Here is a 20,479-nt window from a genome sequence, read left to right as displayed (position 1 = left end):
GCTGAGGAGTCCTAGTTGGCACTTCCTTTTGGATGGAGTGGTTGTGGTATCAGACACCTATAGAAGGTGAAAACAGGGTTGCCGTAGTTACCAGAAATCAGCCAGAAGTGTGTATAGGAGTGTGTGGAAGGAACATGGAGCATGCTACTTCAGGGAAGGGGGGTGGGGGGGAGGAGAGGGGGAGTCATTGAAAGAAACAGGGAGCATGCAGTTAGTGGCTGCCTTTAAAGGATTACTAAGAAAAAGGGTTTACTTGTAAGAAGCAGCTGTAAGGAGTTGCTGAGGGGAAAAGGGCAGTCTTAACACCTGTGAGGCCATGGTCCGCTCACAGTCAGAAGCAGTGAAAGGGTAGGGTATCTGTGGCCAGCACTTACAGGAATGCCTTGCTGTTCTGTGGTAGCACATAAAAAAGCTGAATGGATTTGTTAATGCTTTTGAAACAAAGAGAAAAGACCATCCCTAAGTTTCAATCTCTGTCATACTGCCTTCCTAGGGGATGCATTGCTGGCACTGTGGAGGGTGGAACGATCCCATCTGAGTCATATCATCACGTTGGCACTGCAGTGTAGTCTGAGTATCCAGGAGGCGTACGGGGTTCGTGAGACAGAAGTGGGCCAGGAGCTCCGAGTGAAGATAGGTACTGTGATTGCTAGTGGAATAATGGTACTTTGCATAGTTACAGTGTGCTTCCCAAAACACTTTGTACAGGTGAGTAGGTATGATTCTCCCTGTAGTCCAGGTGGAGAAATAGAGGCATGGGGACATACCCATGGTCACCCAGTGAGTAAACACTTTTCAATCCCAAAATGTGCCAATGAGAAGTAGTGCCCAGTCTTTTCTTTCTTTAGCAGGCCATGAGTTGGTAGAGAATGTGAACAGTTCACTGCTCTGACCTTGCATCCTTTTTTGGCAGAATCTCATGATAAAGTTGCTTCTGCAATTGAGGAAAATGTAATTTCCATCAGAAGAGAGCTTCTCTTCTGTGACTTGAATACAGAGTATTTCGCCTTTAAGTTGATGACTATGAAATGTTCCCTTATGATGGCTGCTTGGTGACTTTTGAAAAATGTGCTGCTGATATCACTTGCATTCCCAGCAGACAGATGTCTGTAATACATTAACCATCACTGCATTCATTAACAGCCTCTTTAGAGAGGCCAAGGTCTGAATTGACTGAATTGGGATTGAAACACATTAGCATGGAAGGTTGAAGGAGGCTGAATTGCAGCTATATATCCTGCGTATAAGTACCTACATTTTCCATGATGCCAGTTTCACTTCATTCATCAAGCTAACTGTACCACTGTCTCCTGACTAGGACTGCTGGAGGAAAAAAATATTCAAAAGTGTTTTTTTGATGGAAGATTGAGTTTTTGATTATATTTTTTTGTGTGCTAAATGTCTGCTTTCCATGAAAATTTGAATTAAACCAAGGTACTAAAAACAAAGCAGCCAAAAATAGAAATATTTAAATTGAGAAATGCTGCTGCCTGTGCTTCCTGGGAACTGTAGCCTGACTATTGCATGTCTCCATTTTCTTCTACAGTATAGGTTCCCTGGTCAGGCCTGATCTCCCTAAAGCAGTGGTTCTTGACCTCTTTAGCCTCAAAGCACTCATCTGGAAATGTTCAGAAGTTAGTGGCGCCACATTTAAAAAAATAATATATATTGTGAATATTACTATATAAATACTCCATTAATTAATGTACTGTTAATTACATGTCATAGTATATAAAATACTAGATCACAGTATAATATAAAATGTAATTCAGTATAACATTCACTTGTTCAGGCTGCTTCCCTGACGCCCTTGTTTCCTCCCAGTGAGGTACTTGGGCTCCTTACACACGGACCCAGGTGATATGGGTCTGGGCTTGGTTATCCCAGGATGATCCCCCAATAACTCTAGCCCTGGGGCCAAACAGGCAGAGTCCAGGGACACTCAGCCAGTGGGTCAAGGTGCTGTGCTGCACATGTAACCTGGGTGGGGCCGTCCTCAGTTGGAAGGGATAGACGAGGCAGGTGAAAGTGTTGTGAGAGGGACACCGGCGATTTAAGCGCAGGTCCTTCTTTCTTCTATAGAGTCAACTCCATGCCAGTATTCTTAACTATTTACAGTTTATTGAATTATAATATACATATTATTTCTTATTTAAAAAAAATAAAATATATATCTATATCTATCTATCTATATATATCTCATATGTAAATATTCTAATAAGTAACAAAAGAAAACTTTCCAAAAATATTTTTAGAAATATCTTTTAACATCACCAAAGGTATACAGATAAATATTTACAATATTTACAATATGATAAGCCTTAAGGCTTATCATATTGTAAATATATTATAAGGCTTATCATATTGTAAATTTACAATATTTACAATATTGAAACATTTCTACCAATCAGGTAACAGCTGGGAGGGGCTTGCCCTGCCCCTACTGGAGGTATAATGGGTTTTTGGCTTATCATTAAGGCTGCACAGGTTAGCCCCGGCATAAGCCGGATAACCAGAGCCCTGCAGTGTGGCTCGGCCAAAGAACTAAAAGAGCCCTGGAGCCTAGAGCAGGGCCTGGGAAAGGGGAGGCCTAGGCATAAGGCTAGGTAAACCCAGCCAGCAGCGACTAGATTCCCCCCTGACAAGAGCTGGAAGAACCCTTGGTGCCCAAAGTGGGGCACGGGGCCAGGAGGGGAGGTCTTGGAGTGACTCAGACAACGCTGGTGGTGCCTCTAATTGAGCGCAGACTCCTTGAAGAAAACTCTAAGTTGCTGTGGAGTTGGGTCCCGCAGGGGGAGGCATTCCTGAAATAAGGCAACCTCTGCCCTCCCAGAGGGAAGCCCTGGGTAGAAGTTTCCCTCTCAGCTAGATCCATAGAAGGGGAAGCACCCCTTGCTAGCTGGGACCGAGGGGTAAATGCGCTTTATATCATGTAAAACTGTGCCTTATATTTTGTATAATTGTAATCATAATTATGAATATGTTGTATAAAATGTTATGGAACTGGATTAGTTTGGTATACTGGAGGTGGGGGGAGTGAGGAGACCCTGGACCTGATTGAAGACTGCACTTTGCAGGTCGGGCAGACTTCAGATTTGGGGTCTTCGGTGTAGATAAGATTAATGGGAGATGGTTTGCAACTCTACAACAAATGACACAAGGTGACAATTATATATATTATGAGTATATAATGTCTCTCCCATACTGTTTAAATATTTGTAAAGCCACGTGCTAGAAAGACACGTATCCTGCAATAAATATCATATACTATCAAGAACTGATTTAAGTTTTCCAGCCTGAGAGACACATTTTGGATGTCTAATTTGGCTTCCAAAACTAAATAGAGATGCCTATATTGCAAATCGTAAAGTAAAAACATTTTACTTTACTCCCCAACAACCTTGTTTCTCTCTTAACAGGACTCTCTGCAGGTCATATCTCCAAAGTTGTTGTTGGAGACAACAAGCACCAGTATTTTCTGGTAATTGGCCGGGCAGTGGATGAAGTTCGTTTGGCTCAAAGTCTAGCGAATGCGAGTGAAGTTATTCTATCGCCAAATTGCTGGGAGCTCTGTGACCGGAACATGATTGAAATTGAAAGAATTAAAGATCAAAGAGCTGTTAAGGTGGGCACTAGGGACTACAGAATGATGATTCTCATCCAGTAGGGTTATATAATACTGTTCTGTAGATTGTCATGTGTGTATTGGAGGACAACATTTCTGCTTCTGTGCATATCTGGTATTAATGTGTGTCTGATGCTTAAAGCGGTTTGTTTCTCTGGAGGCCACCAAAATCACAGACACACACTCATTAGATGGCACAAAAGGTGTATTTGCAAATAGGGTCAGAGCAGAGTCAAAAACTCAAATTACGCTGAACCCACCAAGGAATTTGCAGGCTGTATTTATCTTTTTCCTCCTGGGCACGTGTGCAGAAACAGGAACTCTTACAGCTCACTTCCGTTTCATACAAGCATACATGTGGTTACATCACTACATACATTGCATGTATAGTATAATTAACTACTTAAGTATGCAGGGCGGAGAGGTAAATATGCATCAGCTAATTAAGCATGCTCAGAGACTACTATAGGTCACCAAGAGTTCAACCCCCCCCCCTTTCAAGGACACAGTCAGTTGAATTCCAGCTTCTGTAATCTGCATGAGAAAGGCTAGGGAGAAGCTGGGGGAGAGTCTGCGATTTAGTATAAGAAAAGCTGTGGCAAGGCTGGGCAAGGAAAAAAGTCCTTGGCAGTGTTTCTTTCTTATCAGGTGCAAGATGCAAGCTGTACATTTCTAACAATACTCCATTTCTAACAATATTCCATTTCTAACAGGTCTGAGAGAGCAGCTGGGAATACTCAGTTGCACAGCCACTGTACTGCAGAGGATAAGACAGTCTACTGCTATTCAGGGATTTGCAGTGGAGCAGCCAATGGGAAACTTTTGGCCTTGCTGCACAAAGATTCTAGGCAGGGAGGAAGCACAGAACAAGAAATTCAAGTTTTTGCAGTGTTAGCCATAAAGAAGGAGGCTCTGGGACTACCCAGGTGTATTCCTTGCAATCTCTAGGCTCTGGAACCTTGCAAGAGGTGGGAAAACAGCAGAGGAAGGAGGCACAGGGCAAGGGAAGCGGGAATTTTCCAAGCAAGGTACAGAGAAGAGTTCTGACCCGAGGGATTTGCTAGCAGGTGGCAAGCGAGGGGGAAAGATTTTGTAGTCTAGGGTGGGTTTTCTAAATCTGGGGTATGTGTAGGGGTATACTGAGCCCGAGATGGTTTGATGGGTGAGGGTTTAGAATTGAGGGTATGGTTTTGAACTGTGGAGGGTTAGTTGAGATGAAGGGTCTCAGTCTAGGGCCTGGGCACATGTGTGGGATGTGTTTCTGATCAGAAAGAGAGCTGAGTGTTCAGTGAGCATCTTAGCCAGGCTAGGGAGGAGCTGTGTTGGGAAGGCTGAAAAGTTGGTAAGTGAATGAGGGTGTGGGTGAATCAGGGTGGTGCACATTAGGACTGTGCGAAATTTTGCTGGCCATTTCATTTCAACACTGTTTCAACTCATTTTGAGGTTGCAACAGCAAAATCGAAGTGAAACATAGGGCGTCGAAATAGCCTTGAAACAAAATGAGGCTAGTCGAAATGTTTTGAAAGTGGAAACATTTTGACCCTAGCACTGGAAACGTCCAGCTGGGCTGACTTCCCATCCCCCGCACTAGATCACTCTGGCTGGGCTGACTTCCTGCCCCCAGCCCCATGGTGAGGTGAAACAGTGTCAAAACAGCCTTGTTGTTTTGACTTGAAATGAAATTTGATACAAAACACTGTTCCATCCAGACCTCAAAACTGAAGTAGGAATGGAACAGTGCCATTTTGCACAGCCCTAGTACACGGATCTATGAAGGGAGACAAGAGATTTGGATTTGAGACAGGGGCTTGGAGAGAGCACTAAAAGGGGTCACACAAAGGGATAAAAATGCTGTTGTATCTCATGTTGCTTCTTTTCTGCACTACATCCCAGGCAGTAGCATAACTGAGGAGGTGGAATCAGGGCATTAGCTCCAGGTGCTAAATAGCCATCAGTGCAACTGATGACTGTGTGCACAGCAGCCAGCACTGCCCTGTGCACCATTATTGCCCAGGGGTTTGAAAGGATAATTAACTTCCTCCACAAAACTCTTCCCTTTGACCTTCAGCCCTTGCTAAAAACAACATCCCAGTTCTTCTATTTGAAGCCCAGGGTGAAGAGCCATTTTGTTGTATTTGCTGTGTATATGATCACTTGCTTTGCTCCAGCCAAAAACTCCTTGCTGAGTACCACTCCCTTATTTTGCTGTATCACCACAAACTTGACAGGGAAGCTAAGGATGGAGATAACAGTGAAGGGTGGGAGTATTTTCTTAACTAACTCTAGTCGCATGTAAACTGACTTATCCTTTTAATTTTGCATATATTCAGGTTAGATACTTAAAGAACATTTTTCCAGTGGATTCGCTTGCCTTTAAGGAATATACACAGTACCTAAAGCACTATCCTGATGCTAGAAATTTAGGTGAGTCCCTCTGTACTACTCCTGTGACCCCCAGGAAGATGGGATTTGTAAAAGATCACTTTGTATGACTTGCATGAAGGAGTTAGCAAGCTACTGTCCCTCTTATTCTGGCCTCCTGTACTTCCTGCCAGCAAAGCTCTGAGGCAGCAAGCTGCTTCTCACCTCCAGCTCTTCCTCCTTTCTGGTGGTTTCAAGCTGGCTTTGTAGTGGCAAAAGGGAATTTTGACAAGGGATGAGAAAAAATATTTTCCCCACCTTTTCTGGTAGCTGCTTGGAGACCCCTGTTTTCCAAGAAGAGACACTTCAGGGAAGCCCTTTGCAGGGCTTATGGGTATTCTGTGAGGGTGAGAAATGTTAGTGGAGCTGGAAGGAGGAGTTCGCTAGAATATCTCAGGCAGTGATTTTGCATTTTCAAGATTATAATAAAGTAGACAAGAATCCCAAGCCCCACCCTGACACTGTGCAGGTCCACTAAATTTCTATGCAAAAGCCTGCCTTATGGGACTAGCCAAAAGTCACATGACAGAGTCTAGGAAGAAGCACTGATTTCTACACACCTTGGCTTGTGCTTCAGCCACAAGCTGTTCCTTCTCCAATTCAAAATCGTGAATTTTCTTCCATAGGAATCCTTAGAAAATTCTCTATGGTGGAGGGTAACAATGAACTGGAAAAATGCCTACGGAAATTCGTGATGAGGAACATCCTGAAGAAGGTACTGTTGTAAATTAGAGGTGTACTGATACATTGGTTCCATATTGGATCGGCACCGATATAAGAAAAATTGAGAGTATTGGCAATTAGCTTTTTTTGGTTGATGTGGCTGATAAATGCCCCATGCATGCATGCAGCTGCAGTGCAGCATGCAGGTGGCCAGAAGGACACCCCAGCAGCATGGAATAGCATTTGGATCTGGCTGATAAGTCTGTTGTGGGGGGAGGGGCAAAGGGGGGGCAGATTGAGGACCCCACAGTGAGGGAGGGAGTGGAGCAGGTGCAGATGCTGCACAGCCAGAGTGGGGCAAGGGACTGAGACATGAGTGGCTTGTCCGGGGCATATGGGGGGGATACGGCTCCCGCTGCTGTGCATACCTTGGGAAGGCATAGGGAGCATGTGGCCCTGGATCTGCGTATGGGGTGAGGGCAGGCTGCTGCTGCAGGCTGGGGTCGGGGGCAGTGCTGGGCTCTTCCCAGTGGAGGGGTTAGACTGGGTTATGCTCAGGCCAGGCAGTGGTGGTACTGAGATGGGGGTGCTGCAGCCTCCCCAGAATTTGCCATAGCCCCACCAACCCCCTCCCCCAGCACCACTGCCTGCCCCAAGTGCAGCCCGGCCCAGCCCCCCACTGGGAAGAACCTGGTGCAGCCCCCAGCAGCAGCCCTTCTTCATCCTGTGCACAGATCCAGGGACGCTTGCCCCCATGCTCTCACGGGGTGTGCACAGCGGTGGAAGCTGGTCCTCCCCCACACCCTGGACGAGCTGCTCATGGGTCTGTCCCATGCTCCACCCCAGCTGGGCAGTGCCTGTCCCTCCCCCAGCCCCACTCCAGTGTTAGCACCCAAAGCTGAGCTCAGTCAGCCCATCTGGGTTAGGGGTTATGGACTAACGAACACTCTCTGCCCAGTGGGAGCATAGATTGTTGAGTACTTCCTGTTTCTGTCTTCCAGATTGATGATAATCAGCCACTGGAATACTTATCTGAGCTTCGACCGGTCACGATTGTCTTTGTAAACCTTCAATTTGATGAAAGTGCCAACACACTGCATCTAAGCAAGGCCATCCAGGATGCCAATTTACATATTGCAGAGCTCATACACTCCCACAGAGGCAAAATCAATAAAGTCTTCATGTTTGACAAAGTGCGTAGGAGCATCCAGGACTTTCCAATCTTTCGGGCACAGAATGGCAAACATCAAGCTGGGACATGGAGGCAGGGCAGGGAGTGGAACTGTCAAGACAGTTGGAGAAAGGAAATGGAGGGGAGGCACCAGGAGGACTAAGAAGCAGCTGAATCCTGGAGAAACTGAGTGTGAGGAGATGGTGGGAGAAGCAAGGATTTTTTTGGGTGCTATCTTCTATTGGTTCAACTGCATAGATGGTATAAAGTTAGACAAGTTTTCAAATGCAAAGCATTGGGGCTGTGTGAAGCTTCAGTCCCTGATTCAATTTGCTAGAGATTCTGCCCGATTCAGTGGACGAATCTCCACATCCGAATCTAATCAGGGGACCCTTTAATTTCTCCAAGTTGAATCAGAACCCTCTGAATCGATTCAGAAAGATTCAGACATAGAGACAGCTTTTAATGTTTTTTCTATATACCTCTAGGTAGCAGGGGCTCGTAAATGCTGCGGTGCTGGGGCGCATGGAGTGTCCCACAGGAGCATGGGGGGCTCCCCAGCACGCAGAGCAGCAGACCCAGAAGTGGATCAGAATCACTTCTGGTCCACTTCCAGGTTCGTCGGGGAGTGCTCAAGGCCCTCCCCACCCTGGCTCAGTGACTGGTGCCTCCTGGGTCTGGGGAGGTCCCCCAGTATGTTCCCTGGTAGACCCAAAAGTGGACTGGAAGCACTTCCGGTCCACTTCCGGGTTCACCGCTGAGCACATAGAGGGCCCCTGCAAGCTCCTGTGGGATGTTTCATGTGCCCCAGCATTCACAAGCTGCACTTGCTACTTCAAGGTATATAGAAAAGAAGTTTAAAGCTGTGTCTATGTCTGAATCACTGATTCTGTGAATCAGCATTGTATCTTCAGATTTGGATTCGGTCGAATCGAATCGGGGACAGTGATCCGAATCAACTAATTGAATCACTGTCCCTGATTCAGGCCAAATCTGAATCTAATAGGGCCTGCTTCACACACCCCTACAAAGCATTCTTCTTTAGGAGATGGTGGGCCATCCTGGAGCAGTTTGAAGGAAGCTGTGTGATGTTCCTGTTGGTTTTAGGATGAAAAAGAGAAGTCAATGGAGTCTGTTTTGTGTAAGCTGGATCCCAGTGAAGCAAACTAATTGTCACAAATATTATTACTCATTTGCTACTCGGAATAAAAATACTCTCACCCTTTTCCCTCCCCAATAGGGTTGCACATTCCTGTGTGTGTTTGGACTTCCTGGAGACAAGCAGCCAGATGAGACCACCCATGCCTTGGACAGCGCATTTAAAAATTACAAGTACTGTTCTGCAATGCTTATGAAAATTAAGTAAGTAGGGGGGCATAGTTAGTTATCCAGGTGGCTTAGAGGGGTGCTATTGGGTTATAAGGAGAAGGGTACCCTTTGCCCCCCAAACTCCTTTATCCATACAGTTGGTTGTCAATGGGAAGGGGGCAGTGACAAGACCACTGGGATTAGTCCAGCACACCCCAGGACTTTCACATGCTACATGATTCTGGCCATCTACCATAGCTACATGCTGCTTTGCACAATGTAACTCTAGGGTGATGCTTTTATGTACACAGAAGACAGAGCCTGCTTGATGGCTGTTTTTTCTTCCTGTGAGCTTTACCTACTACTCAGTGGAAAGAACTGATCGACTTCTAGGTGGCCATACATTACAGCCAGAGGCCATCCTGTGCCCTGTCCAGTTACCAGATACTCCCTTTTACAGGTCAGAAGTCTGTTAAAAGCTAGGGAATTTCAACCAGTCTTATGCAAAAGGAATTAAATGCCAGGAATAGGCATCTTGTGGCTTATGCTCCCAGAGAAGCAACTTGCTGTGATGTGCATACTTGAAATGCCTTGTGATTCATTCATTCATTTAATTATCAAAGTCATGGGCACAGCATAAATACAGATAGATAGACAAAGCAAGGCAGAAAACTAGAACACTGCCCATCTCACCACTTCTCCACCTGAGGAGGGGTGGTGAATATTTAGAATTTTTACTGTGGACAGATGACCATGTCTAGCCAAAGTGAATATTTCCTGAATTTTCAGCCAGAGCTTTACTCCCTGCTCCATAAAAGGCAACGAAGGTCAGCTGCTGCCTTGAAATGGTGGCATTACAAGAAAAGGAGCCATCAAAGAGACACTGTGCCTTGGGCAATTCCAAAATCCTGCAGTCATTCCTGTAGAAGATGGACACAGGTGTCCTTTGGGCTGGAATGAGCTGGTGGGTGCATGGGCCTGGCTGTGGTGCCATTCACTTTGGTTCCTTTCAGCACTTGGCAATCTCTGTGTTTGGGAAAGTACAAGAAGTTCTTTGTTTTCTCTCCCTATTTCTTTTGAAGCACCATGCAGAGCTGTCTAGGCCCCAGTGGGTCCTACTGGCTGGTAAAGGGGTAGTCTGTACAATTAACACTAGCAGAGTGGGAGTGAGGACAGAGCAGAAGGGATAGGACACTAGAAATGGTTGAATCCACCTTGCTCTCATTGTATACCAGGCTAGTTTCCATTGGCGTTACCAGCGGGCCCGTGTTCTGTGGTGTGGTTGGCCATCGTGTCAGACATGAATACACAGGTACAATATGTTTATCTGGTGCTTTATCTGCTCACCATCCTCCCTGTTTGCATGTAAGGATGCATGCCTGCCAGTGGCACCACAGATATCTGTGTGTGTGCACATGTGTATATGAAACTTGTGGCATAGGGAAGTGAGGTGGGGCTCCTGATTTTACCTGACTTGTTTTTGTGCACCTTTTCTTGCTTTTCCCACAACATAGTCATTGGCCAGAAGGTGAATCTTGCTGCCCGGATGATGATGCATTATCCGGGGGTAGTATCCTGTGATGCAACTACCTATACCAGCTCCCGGCTGCCCAATTACTTCTTCAAGGAGCTCCCTCAGACCGAGATGAAAGGAGTTGCAAATCCTGGTGTGGTCTACCATTATCTTGGCATCAGTGAGAAGACGTAAGTGTCACCTTTACCTAAGTGGGGCAGGGCTGATGAAAAGGGCAAATTCTTTCAATCAGTACAAAGGGGATATTAGATGCTGTCTGGGCTGATCAAATACTCAGCCTGCCCTGTTTCTCTCTGAATCTAGAATATCACCACTCAGCCAAGCCAGGGTATTTCCTCTCCAAAATTCTTTATTCCCCATAGAAAATCAGCTGAAGGCAGCTGTCAGTCATTGAATCAGCCAGTTCCTTCTTCAGCAAAGCACAGGAAATTGTTAAGACACTGAACAGATTTTCATATCTTTGTGTCTAGAATGTCTAACAGTACATGTAGTGTCCCACTTATCAAGAGACATGGTGAAGCTTTGCATGTCTCTCCATAGGCAGAGAATAGACCATTAGTCTTGGCCCAAATGATTTTCAGGGGAAATTAAGAAAAAGAAAATAAAGAACAAAAGTAAAGTCTCCAGAAGGTTATGATAGGTTACAGATAAGATGTATATGTGCGTGGGAATCCAGCAAGAGTTTTAAAAATTAGGGAGAGCAGTATGTGAAAAGGCCCAAATTCCTAAACTTATACCTATGTATACCACTCTTCCAAAAATCAAATTCCAGTTGTTAACTGAGGTCAGAAAGTGCTAGGACACTGTTGAATGGTCATTTCTGTCTTACCCTGGCTGGATAGCATCTACATTTAAACTTCAGTAGTGACTCAAAACTCCAGTCCATGATTTGGTTTTGGTTTTTAGCACTACTGCATTACCTGGTCGTGAAGGTTACTCCCGGTTCTTGTTGGTCCAGGTCGCTACTGAAGGTGTGGGAAGCTTGGGACTATTACTGACTTGTTCCTGGAAAACTTCAGTAATTTTACTGGGTTGGTGTTTTCAGTCTTTACGATAACTTTAAGTGTTACTATGGAGCCTTTTTTAAAGTGCTGCTATTGTTTATGTTTAAATTAAAACAACACCATTAATAATAGTAATCTACTTTACCCATGGCATCTTGACCTTTTAATTTGCCCCAGTTCAATATTTCCATATATCCTGGTCCCTAATTATCCCTGTTTTTTGTGTTGTTTTTTTATACAACCTCTTTCCAACCTTCTCACTGTCCATACCCAAGGCTCCATTACTGGAAGTCTGTCCATGTGGACAGAGCCTCACTTATCTCAAAAGTGTGTGGACCAGTTTGCAGGGTGCTGGTTAGTGCATTTATTGCCAAATAATTATTTTAAAGAGTTGTTCAGTAGTTAAGAATCATCACTGATTTTTTTTCCGATATTCCTGCTTAATAATGTCTTTACTTTCTTTTCCTTTATGTTTTTATAAGAATTCTTATTTTGCTTATACCCTCTGGCTAAAATTAAATGATTCTCTAGTTTTTGTTTTCCTTATCTTTTCCTTTGCAAGCTTTAAGGAAGTCTGCCTGTCCTTACATGTTTCTTTTCTCTTTCCCATATCCAGTTCAGAATTATTTTTCACCTTTTTGAACTACTGGGTGCTATGGTGTTTATAGCAAAGGGATATGTATACTGTTGTACCTCATTTCTTTTTCATGCCTCCAGTTTCCCTGCTTTCTTTTTTACTGTCACAGTTTTTAGACCCTCTCATTACACCAAGGTCATTAGGCTTCTTGAGGTTTCTCTAATGCTCTTCTGAAGGGAATTTCCATGACACTCTCTCACCTGTCTCAACTTGAGTTCCAGTTGCAGAAAAGAAAGAAAAACAAAAACTTTTATGGAAGTGAAGTGTGGAGCATGGATTCACGGAGAAGGCATCTGCCAGCATCTCAGTCATGTTGATTCTGACCATGAATATTTTATCTCTTTACTGATTCTATCCTTTCTCTTTTTTGTTGCAGGACAATTGGGAAAGCATCTCTCACCACGGAGCGGTCTGAGTATTATCCCTTGTTGGGTAGGTGAACCTAACTTTTCTGAAACACTTTTTTATCATCATTAACCATTAAAGTACTTGCTAGCACTGAGAAGAGCATACCAGAGGCTTATGGGAGTAGTGAAGAGATAGATACAGGAAAACTGCTCCCTGATAATTAGGTGACCCTGATGGGGCCATTCAGGAACGAAAGAACCTCCAAGATGTATATAGAACATCCATAGATGCAAATCCTATTACTGGAGCGAAACTGCAGGATAATGAAGAATATGTAACACACGCACTTTTTACTTTTCAGATCCGCTCCCTTTGTATTAGCATCTTTTCACTTTACTGCAAAGCCCCAGATCCTTGACAGGGGCAAGCCCTGTCACATCTCTAGATTTTAATCTCATTGCCCTGAAAAAGAGATGCAGATGTAGAGTACCTTCCTACCACCTCACTCACTCTCTTTCAGGTGAAGCTGGAAGGAATGTGTATTATACTTCCTTATACTAAGTTTGATGAGTGTAGCTAAGAATCTGTGAAACAGGCTGGATAAAAAATGTAAAGAAGGATACTTTGTACTGGTATCTGGGCTGAACAAGTTGTCTAAGAAGGGGAGGAGGGTCACTCTTTGTGTGTAGGGGAGAGGGAGGAACAGCATTCTGCTCAAATGCTGGCTTGTGGTGGAGGGGAAAGGACCTGCACTATTTTTTACTTTTTTAAAGCCACTCCCTCTGTTTACTTACTTTCTTTTGCAGGTCGGGAAGAAGAGATTAATCTCTTTCAAACTTCATTGAAAAAGTTCATGGGTTCTACAGAAGGCCGTGTTATAATGTTTGAGGGCCTTATGGGCTATGGAAAGAGCCAGCTGCTTACTGAAATTGCCTATTTAGGCATGGAAGCTGGACATAAGTAAGTGACTTTAGCTTCACTTCCATATACTTTCCCCACATACCTTGCCTCTTCACCTTGCTCAAAAGCTGTGGTATTTCTGCAAAAGCTGCAGTAATGCCAAAGATGTGAACTGTCTTGGGTTCTGGCATAGACTGAAGTTCCCAGACACTTTTCTCTTTGGACCAAAGTTTATGTCTGTTATGCTCCAGGGCATGGTTGTGTGGCGAAATGCCGGGCTAGCGGTTCCGGCACTGCTTAGGGGAGCCGCGGGCTTTGCGGAGTTGTGCGAGCGCGCAGCTTGTGGGGCAGAATTGAGGTAGCTTTCTAGCTGCCCTCGAGGTTCGCCGAGTTGGCACAAGTAGACGACTTAGAGTTAGTTAGTGTCTCTTAATCTATAGGGTGTCCGTTGGTTCACGAGGTTCCAGAGCCAGCCCTTGCGTTCCAACAGTGGAGCTAGTCCAAAGCTAGGTGCGGCTGCCGGCTCCTTAAGTCCCAGAACTGGTCAACGGCTCATGAATGGGAAATACAATGCAATACTGTAACACGGTGAATCGTTGTCAGTTGTCGGATTTCTGAGGCCTTTGTCTTTGCTGGGATATGCCCAGGCGGGGAGGCTGAGAACCGGTCTGTGGGGTGATCGGGCCCACAGAGTTTTCCAATTGTCGTCTCTGCTGCTTCCTGCTTTTTTGCCTCTTTTATAGATGTTTGTTGGACTGCCTCTATGACACTAACTAGATAGGATAATTTTCTTTTACATAATTATTGCTAGGCAGATTTTCTACATAAGTTTCATTTCTGCAGAAATGACACTTCTAGATAAGAAATTAAATTTACAGAATGCGCACGTGTAGCTTAATGCCAGTGGAGAAAAGTACAAAGCGTTCATTTTGATTAACAGTCAAGACTTCAAGGTTACATAAATGTGAGAGTGCCACGCGGCAGTTATACAGAAAAGGGAAAATAATATAAAGTCTTTGCTAAAAACTATAAGATAGTTACAGGTTGGTCTAGCCTAGGTTAGTTATCCAAACTGCAGGTATAGTCTAAGTGGGCTCCTTAGGGAACTGGGATCCAGAGTGGTTGGATGTCCAGACTGTATTCTGAAGCTGTAGCTAAAGTCAGGATGAGCCAGGGTTGGAAGGGAGACAAGTTAAATTGAGTGTTAACCAGAATCAAAAACCAAAAGCCAGGGCCAAATGTCAACCAGAATTATGAGCAAAGAACTGGAATTAAGTTCAAAGTATTTTTCCTGAGTCAAAAGCTGGAATAAAAACCAAAAAGCTGGCAAGGAAACATACAGAAGGTCAGGAGCTAAAACTTTCACCTTCACCCAGACAAGGACGCTGTGGTCTAGGCTTGGCTTTTAAGGGCTGGAGCAGGTGTGGCCTGCTGCTTGTGGCTTCAGCGGGGATTGGCTGCTGTGACTGTCTCACTCAGCCCAGCTGAGACCAGGGCACTGCTCTGGTCTTGAAGCAGGTTGTGCTTGTTTTGGGGATGGCTTGCCTTGATCTTTTGATAGAGACTGTCTGGGTCCAGGGTCCTGACCTGGCCTCATTACAACCCCAGCTTCTGTTGACTTCAACATACCTTTTACAAAGGTAAGGAAGATGCTGTAATTTTTTTTTTTAGTTCAAGTATTTCACATACCAGAATTGTCAATGCAGTCAAAGGGAAGATTAAACAAATAGTCTCACTATGCACTCCAATACCCAATAACTGCATTCATTTCAATAAATAAGGCAATCTGAGAAGTTTGGAAAGGCACCTTTTGTGGTTGTTATGGTTGGGCAGGCACTTCTGTGTTTCAAAGAATTAACCTATCTTGCTTTTTGACTACCTGGCTTTTTCTTCAGCTGATTTACTTGATCAAGTCTTTTCTGTGTTTAGAGATCACTTTAGGGCTGTTAATCTTGCATCTCTCATATGAGAGCAAAAGGTAATAAGTTAGGGACTGAGCTCTGGTTATTTTAACCAGATATGGAGGAAATCAATCTCTCGTCTTTTATCTATGAAGAAAATCAGATGGGGAAAAGCTTTTTGCAGTTGGAGATGAATCATAAAGGGTTGAAGAAACCTACTTCTATTATTCCTTCTTCAGTCTGAAGGTTGCTTTGTGAGCAAACAGTGACACCTACTCAGTGGAGCTCTGTCTGCAGACTCAGAAGACCTAGGTGCTTTTCCCAGCTCTTCTACTTTCTTGTGGGTAATCCTTGAGCATATCACTTCATTTTGCCATACCTTTATTTCCCCACTAACTTCTTTTGTGATGTGCCCAGGAGAAGTGTTATTATTGCTATGTGTGTCTAGATGTTTTTGTAATAAGCAATAGTTTCTATATCTACAGTTCTCTCTCAGAATGCTCTGACTTTTCTTGATAGAGATTTCTTAGTCCTTTTCATTTTTACTCTACAGAATTGTTGCTATGGAACTGACAAAGATAAATGTAAATCAGAACTTCTTTGGCATCCGGGCACTCATGGCCATGTTCTTGGGGATTGATGCCTGTAAATCTTATGATGCAAGACAGCGCACCCTCCAAAGCAAACTCCGAGATGTGGCAGATGAGACCTGCTATTGCCTCCTGAATAACTTCTTTCTTGTTAAGGTAATAGTGGAAATCTTAACTTGGAAGAAAAAGCCTGCCTGTGGAATTGATTGTCATTCTTTACCCAGGTTCACATTGATTCTATATTACACCTTTTTTTTTTTTGCCTTGAAATTGCACACTGGACCACAGTGTGATTGTTCATGAAATATATCATGGCAGCTGTCGTGCCCTCCTGGCTGGAGCCTAACTAGGTTCACCCTTCCCAGGCTGGGGGTCTGGCCTTCCCAGCCTCAGACTCTCCTCTCTAACCTCTCCCTGGTTCAGGCAATTTGCCCTTCTCCATCTTGGGTTTCTCTTCCTGGCAGGGCTCACTACCATGCCTCTATAGCACTCCGTGGCTGCCTCATCTCTTTCTAGCCACACCTGCTCCACTGGTTCAAACGAGAATGTGAAAAGGAAGCTACAATTTTAACACAAGCCCACTATGCTTGGGGTAAACCCATAATGGGGGAAAAAAAAGAATGCAATCATTAACAAAACCCTCCCCTTCTCAGGGTAAACAAACCTGGGTCAACTCAGCCCTTGCTTCCTGGGGCTCTCACTGCTCTCTGTTTCAGGCATTCAGTGCTGGTTGGGGTCTCCCAGGTAACTTCCCTGCCTCTGGGGAGTTCAGCTCCCTCTCAAGTCTCTCTTTACCCCTTGGAGAGATGGGGCTTTTAAGTGCCTCAAAGTGCAGCCCCTTCTAATCAGCTGACCCTCTCTCTACAGCACAGCTGCATCTAGCTCAGGGGCAGGTAATTATTTTGGGTGGAGGGCTGCTTACCAAGTTGTGGCAAGCTGTTGAGGGCTGCATGGGTAGCCCTGCCCCATGACAGATGCCCCGCCCCCTTGAGACGAATCTTGAGACCAATGTCCCATGACCAGCATTGGTGGGGCCCAGAGCGGGGTGCAGGCTGGCAGGGGTCTGTAGAGCCAAGCTGGGCTGCACTAGCAGGGAGAGGAGGGAGCTGGTCAGGCTCCATAGAGTTCCTGCCAGCCGGGACCCTGTACCCCTGCCACCCTGCTCTGGGCCCTGCTGGCGCTGACCCTGGGACCCAGGTGCGGGTCCTGCTCCCACACCTGCTCACTCCCAGTGCCCCCCAACCCCATGGTACAGGCGGGGGGCAGCACACAGCCCTGACCCCCTGTTCACTGGCTGGTGCTGAGCACGGTGGGGAAAGGTGGCCCCTCACCTGCCCTGTGGCTGCTGCAGACACTTGCAGCCCATGTGGGGCTGTCTGGAGCAGCCACAGACAGCCATAAGTGGGCTGCATATGGCTACAGTGTGGGGCACTGGCCACAGAGCAGGCGAGGGCCGCTTTTCCCCTGCACTCAGCACCAGCTTGTAACCTGCCCCAGTGCCAGCCTGGGCCCCACACTGGCTCTGGGCTTGCCCATTGGGGCTGTGCTGTGGCAGCAGCAGCTGTGGCCCCACACTTGCCGCACCAGGCAGCATTGGCTGCTGCTGTCTGCCCAGAGTTTGCATGCTGGGCAGCAGCAGCAAACTGCCTGGCTCAGCAAGCAGGGGGGTTGCAGCTGATGTCTGTCAGGGCTACTCATGGCAACAAGCCCAGAGCCAGCATGGGGCCCAGGCTGGCAGTGGGGCAGGTTAAAAGCTGGTGCTGAGCACAGGAAAAGTGGCCCCTCACCCACCCTGTGCCCAGCGTCCCACGCTGCAGCCACTCGCAATCTGCATGGGGCTGTCTGTGCCTGCTCCAGATAGCCCCATCCGGGCTGCAAGTGGCTGCAGCAGGGAGCTCTGGACATGGGGCGGGGGAGGGGCCACTTTTCCCTGCGCTCAGCAGCAGCTCGTCTCCTGCCCCACCCCCCACTTACCTGAGTTTCCCATGGGGGGGCAGCCACATGGTCCCAGGCAAGAAGCCCCTACTGGGGCTTCTAGCTGCAGGGGTGGGGTCAGGGCCAGGCAGGCCCTGCTGTTGAAGAAGCCATCCAGGGCTTCCCCTTGGTCCTACTGCCCTTGGTTCCTATTATCTTTGACAGGAACCAAGGACAGATGCATTTTAATTTTCTAAATATTTTTAGGGGCCCCACAGGCCAGATAGAATGGCCTTGTGGGCTGGATGTGGCCTGTGGGCCATATTTTGCCAACCCTGATCTAGCCACTTCTAACATTTGGCTTTCCATGCTCCCTGGCTGTTGCTGGACTTTGCTGCTGGCAATCTCCTCTTTACTTACCTGACAGTGGAAATACCATGACCAAGTTAATTCAATTAAAATGGCACTGTGTAGTGGAGGGTTGTACCTTTGTCTGCTTGTGGAGAAGACTCCCTACGAAAGCCTCATAGTTAGCTTCCCAATCTAGCTTCCAGTGGGAGAATCTCAGCTACACCCACACTTTATGGAAATGGGAGACTTCTCCCTATCTTACTCCTGCAGCCATACAGTCGAGGGCAAGTGAAACTTGGAGGCCTCTGAGCCCCAAGTCTCTGGGTTAGGGCCTGCATGCAGGATGCCTGCCAAAGGATTTGGAAGTATCTGAAGCCCCAGGCTGGGGTGGAGGGTACTTGCTGTCAGCAGGGCCACATATGGTTCTTGGATGATTCACACAGATTTGGAATTGATTTGGCTGATTTGACTTGGGAGGTGAAAAATTTTCTTTCAATTAAAAAATCTCCTCTTTAGTAACAGCAGCCTTTGGCTTCCTTTTATAATCCCCCAGTTGAGGGCAGGACTATTGGTAGCTTCACTGTTCAGCTGTGTTGATTTTAGACTGATGGTGGAACCCACAGCACCTCATACTCTATACTGTGTAGTTTCTGTGTAAAAGGGTAGACACTGGGAATAACACTTGGACCTCCATAAGCTGAGGGACTTTTCCCTAAAGCCTCTTCTGCTGAATGTATGTATGACTGGCAGGAATACCATGTCTGTAACTAACTGTTCTGATGTTCTGATTAGTTTCCCATCTCAGAGGAGGTTTCTAAAATGGACAGTGAAGAAAGAAAAATAAAAATGGAAAAATTTCTTATGGAAATATTACAGACAGTGAGTAATCTGCTCCATCATGAAACAGCAAAGTAACATCCTGACCCTGCATCTAGGAATTTTAGATTCTGCTAGTGAACAGTGTGTCAGCAGGCTAGAAATATGGTTGTACCTGAGACTCTTTGTTTAAGCATTTCCTCCTTATGGCCCCTACTTTAATTCCCATTACAAATCTTCACTCAAGCATATATAAAATTAGAGGCCATGTTCTCTGGAGCTGGACAGATCTCTTCTTGTAGAGTGGCACTTGACCTCTTTTCCAACATAGTTTACTGCATGGATAGTCTATTAAATTGGCTCTAGCCTTTGTCTGAGAGTTTGGTTCTCCTCTCTCTTCTATACAACCCACATCCCAAAGTAGCAATTAAAGTATAATTAGGGGAGGTGACATTGCCCCTGACATGAGGGCTGGTACGTTACCCACTTAAGCCTCACATATGGGGCTGCATGAGTGGGGAAGGGCCAGTGGGCTACATGGCTGAAGTGAGGCATACACTATGAAACATTCACTTTGAGGGTGGTTTAGGAATAGAACAAAGGAGGGACCATAGATTCATGTTTATGAAGATCCCAGTACTTGATTTAACCAACAAAAGGGTGTTACAGCTGCTCTTCCACCCAATAGTTGAAGTAGCAGTCACAAGAGTTGGGGTGGTCTTTATGACAGCCTTATATCCCAGTCTAGGCCTGAATACAAACACCTCAGCATTGAAGCAACACCTTATTCGGGGATTCTTTGGGTTTTTTTTTTCAGGCAGTAAAGAAAGACCTTCTCATTTTTGTCATTGATGAAGCCCAGTTCATTGACTCTGCCTCCTGGGAATATTTGGAAAACCTGCTCTCCAAGGTCCCAATCTTTATGATCATGGCATTATCACCTTTCCACTACAGAGCACGGCAGCCTTGCCCCTCTGCAGTAAACATCATAAAGAGCCCCCAAACCACTTATGTTCAGCTGAGAGAGCTGAAGCCTTCTGTGATCCTGCAGAAAGCTTGCCAGGACCTTGGAGTAGTTAGTATCCCTAGGGAACTAGAAACGTAAGTAACAAAATACTTGCTCTGTGTTCTCAGTAGTAAGCCACATTGTCTTATTTGTAAGACAACGTAGGGACTAGATCAGGGCAGACAAAGTCTGGCCCATGGTCCAGATTGGGTCTGCAGTGGACTCCATTTCCCAGAAGCCTTGCCTGCATTGCTGTGGTTGGTTTCCATGGAGACCCCAGGAGTGGTGGG

General features: G+C 45.7%; 1 protein-coding gene across 1 annotated transcript in view; it reads left to right on the top strand.

The window, feature by feature from the left end:
* Positions 1-20,479, top strand: part of ADCY10 (adenylate cyclase 10) — a 73,341-nt gene that overhangs the window by 6,670 nt on the left and 46,192 nt on the right. Inside the window, exons 4-16 of the mRNA XM_090049747.1 lie at positions 494-637; positions 3,420-3,625; positions 5,956-6,049; positions 6,673-6,761; positions 7,711-7,902; positions 9,121-9,242; positions 10,424-10,500; positions 10,703-10,892; positions 12,740-12,795; positions 13,518-13,671; positions 16,066-16,258; positions 19,160-19,250; positions 20,005-20,284. Of these exons, the coding sequence (XP_089905873.1) occupies positions 494-637; positions 3,420-3,625; positions 5,956-6,049; positions 6,673-6,761; positions 7,711-7,902; positions 9,121-9,242; positions 10,424-10,500; positions 10,703-10,892; positions 12,740-12,795; positions 13,518-13,671; positions 16,066-16,258; positions 19,160-19,250; positions 20,005-20,284 (1,888 nt within the window). The remainder of the gene's footprint in view (positions 1-493; positions 638-3,419; positions 3,626-5,955; positions 6,050-6,672; positions 6,762-7,710; positions 7,903-9,120; positions 9,243-10,423; positions 10,501-10,702; positions 10,893-12,739; positions 12,796-13,517; positions 13,672-16,065; positions 16,259-19,159; positions 19,251-20,004; positions 20,285-20,479) is intronic.

The sequence above is a fragment of the Crocodylus siamensis genome, chromosome 5, assembly GCF_052110815.1.
Source record: "Crocodylus siamensis isolate JL-2025a chromosome 5, ASM5211081v1, whole genome shotgun sequence".
Taxonomy (NCBI): Eukaryota; Metazoa; Chordata; order Crocodylia; family Crocodylidae; genus Crocodylus; species Crocodylus siamensis.
This window is presented reverse-complemented; position numbering and strand designations above follow the sequence as displayed.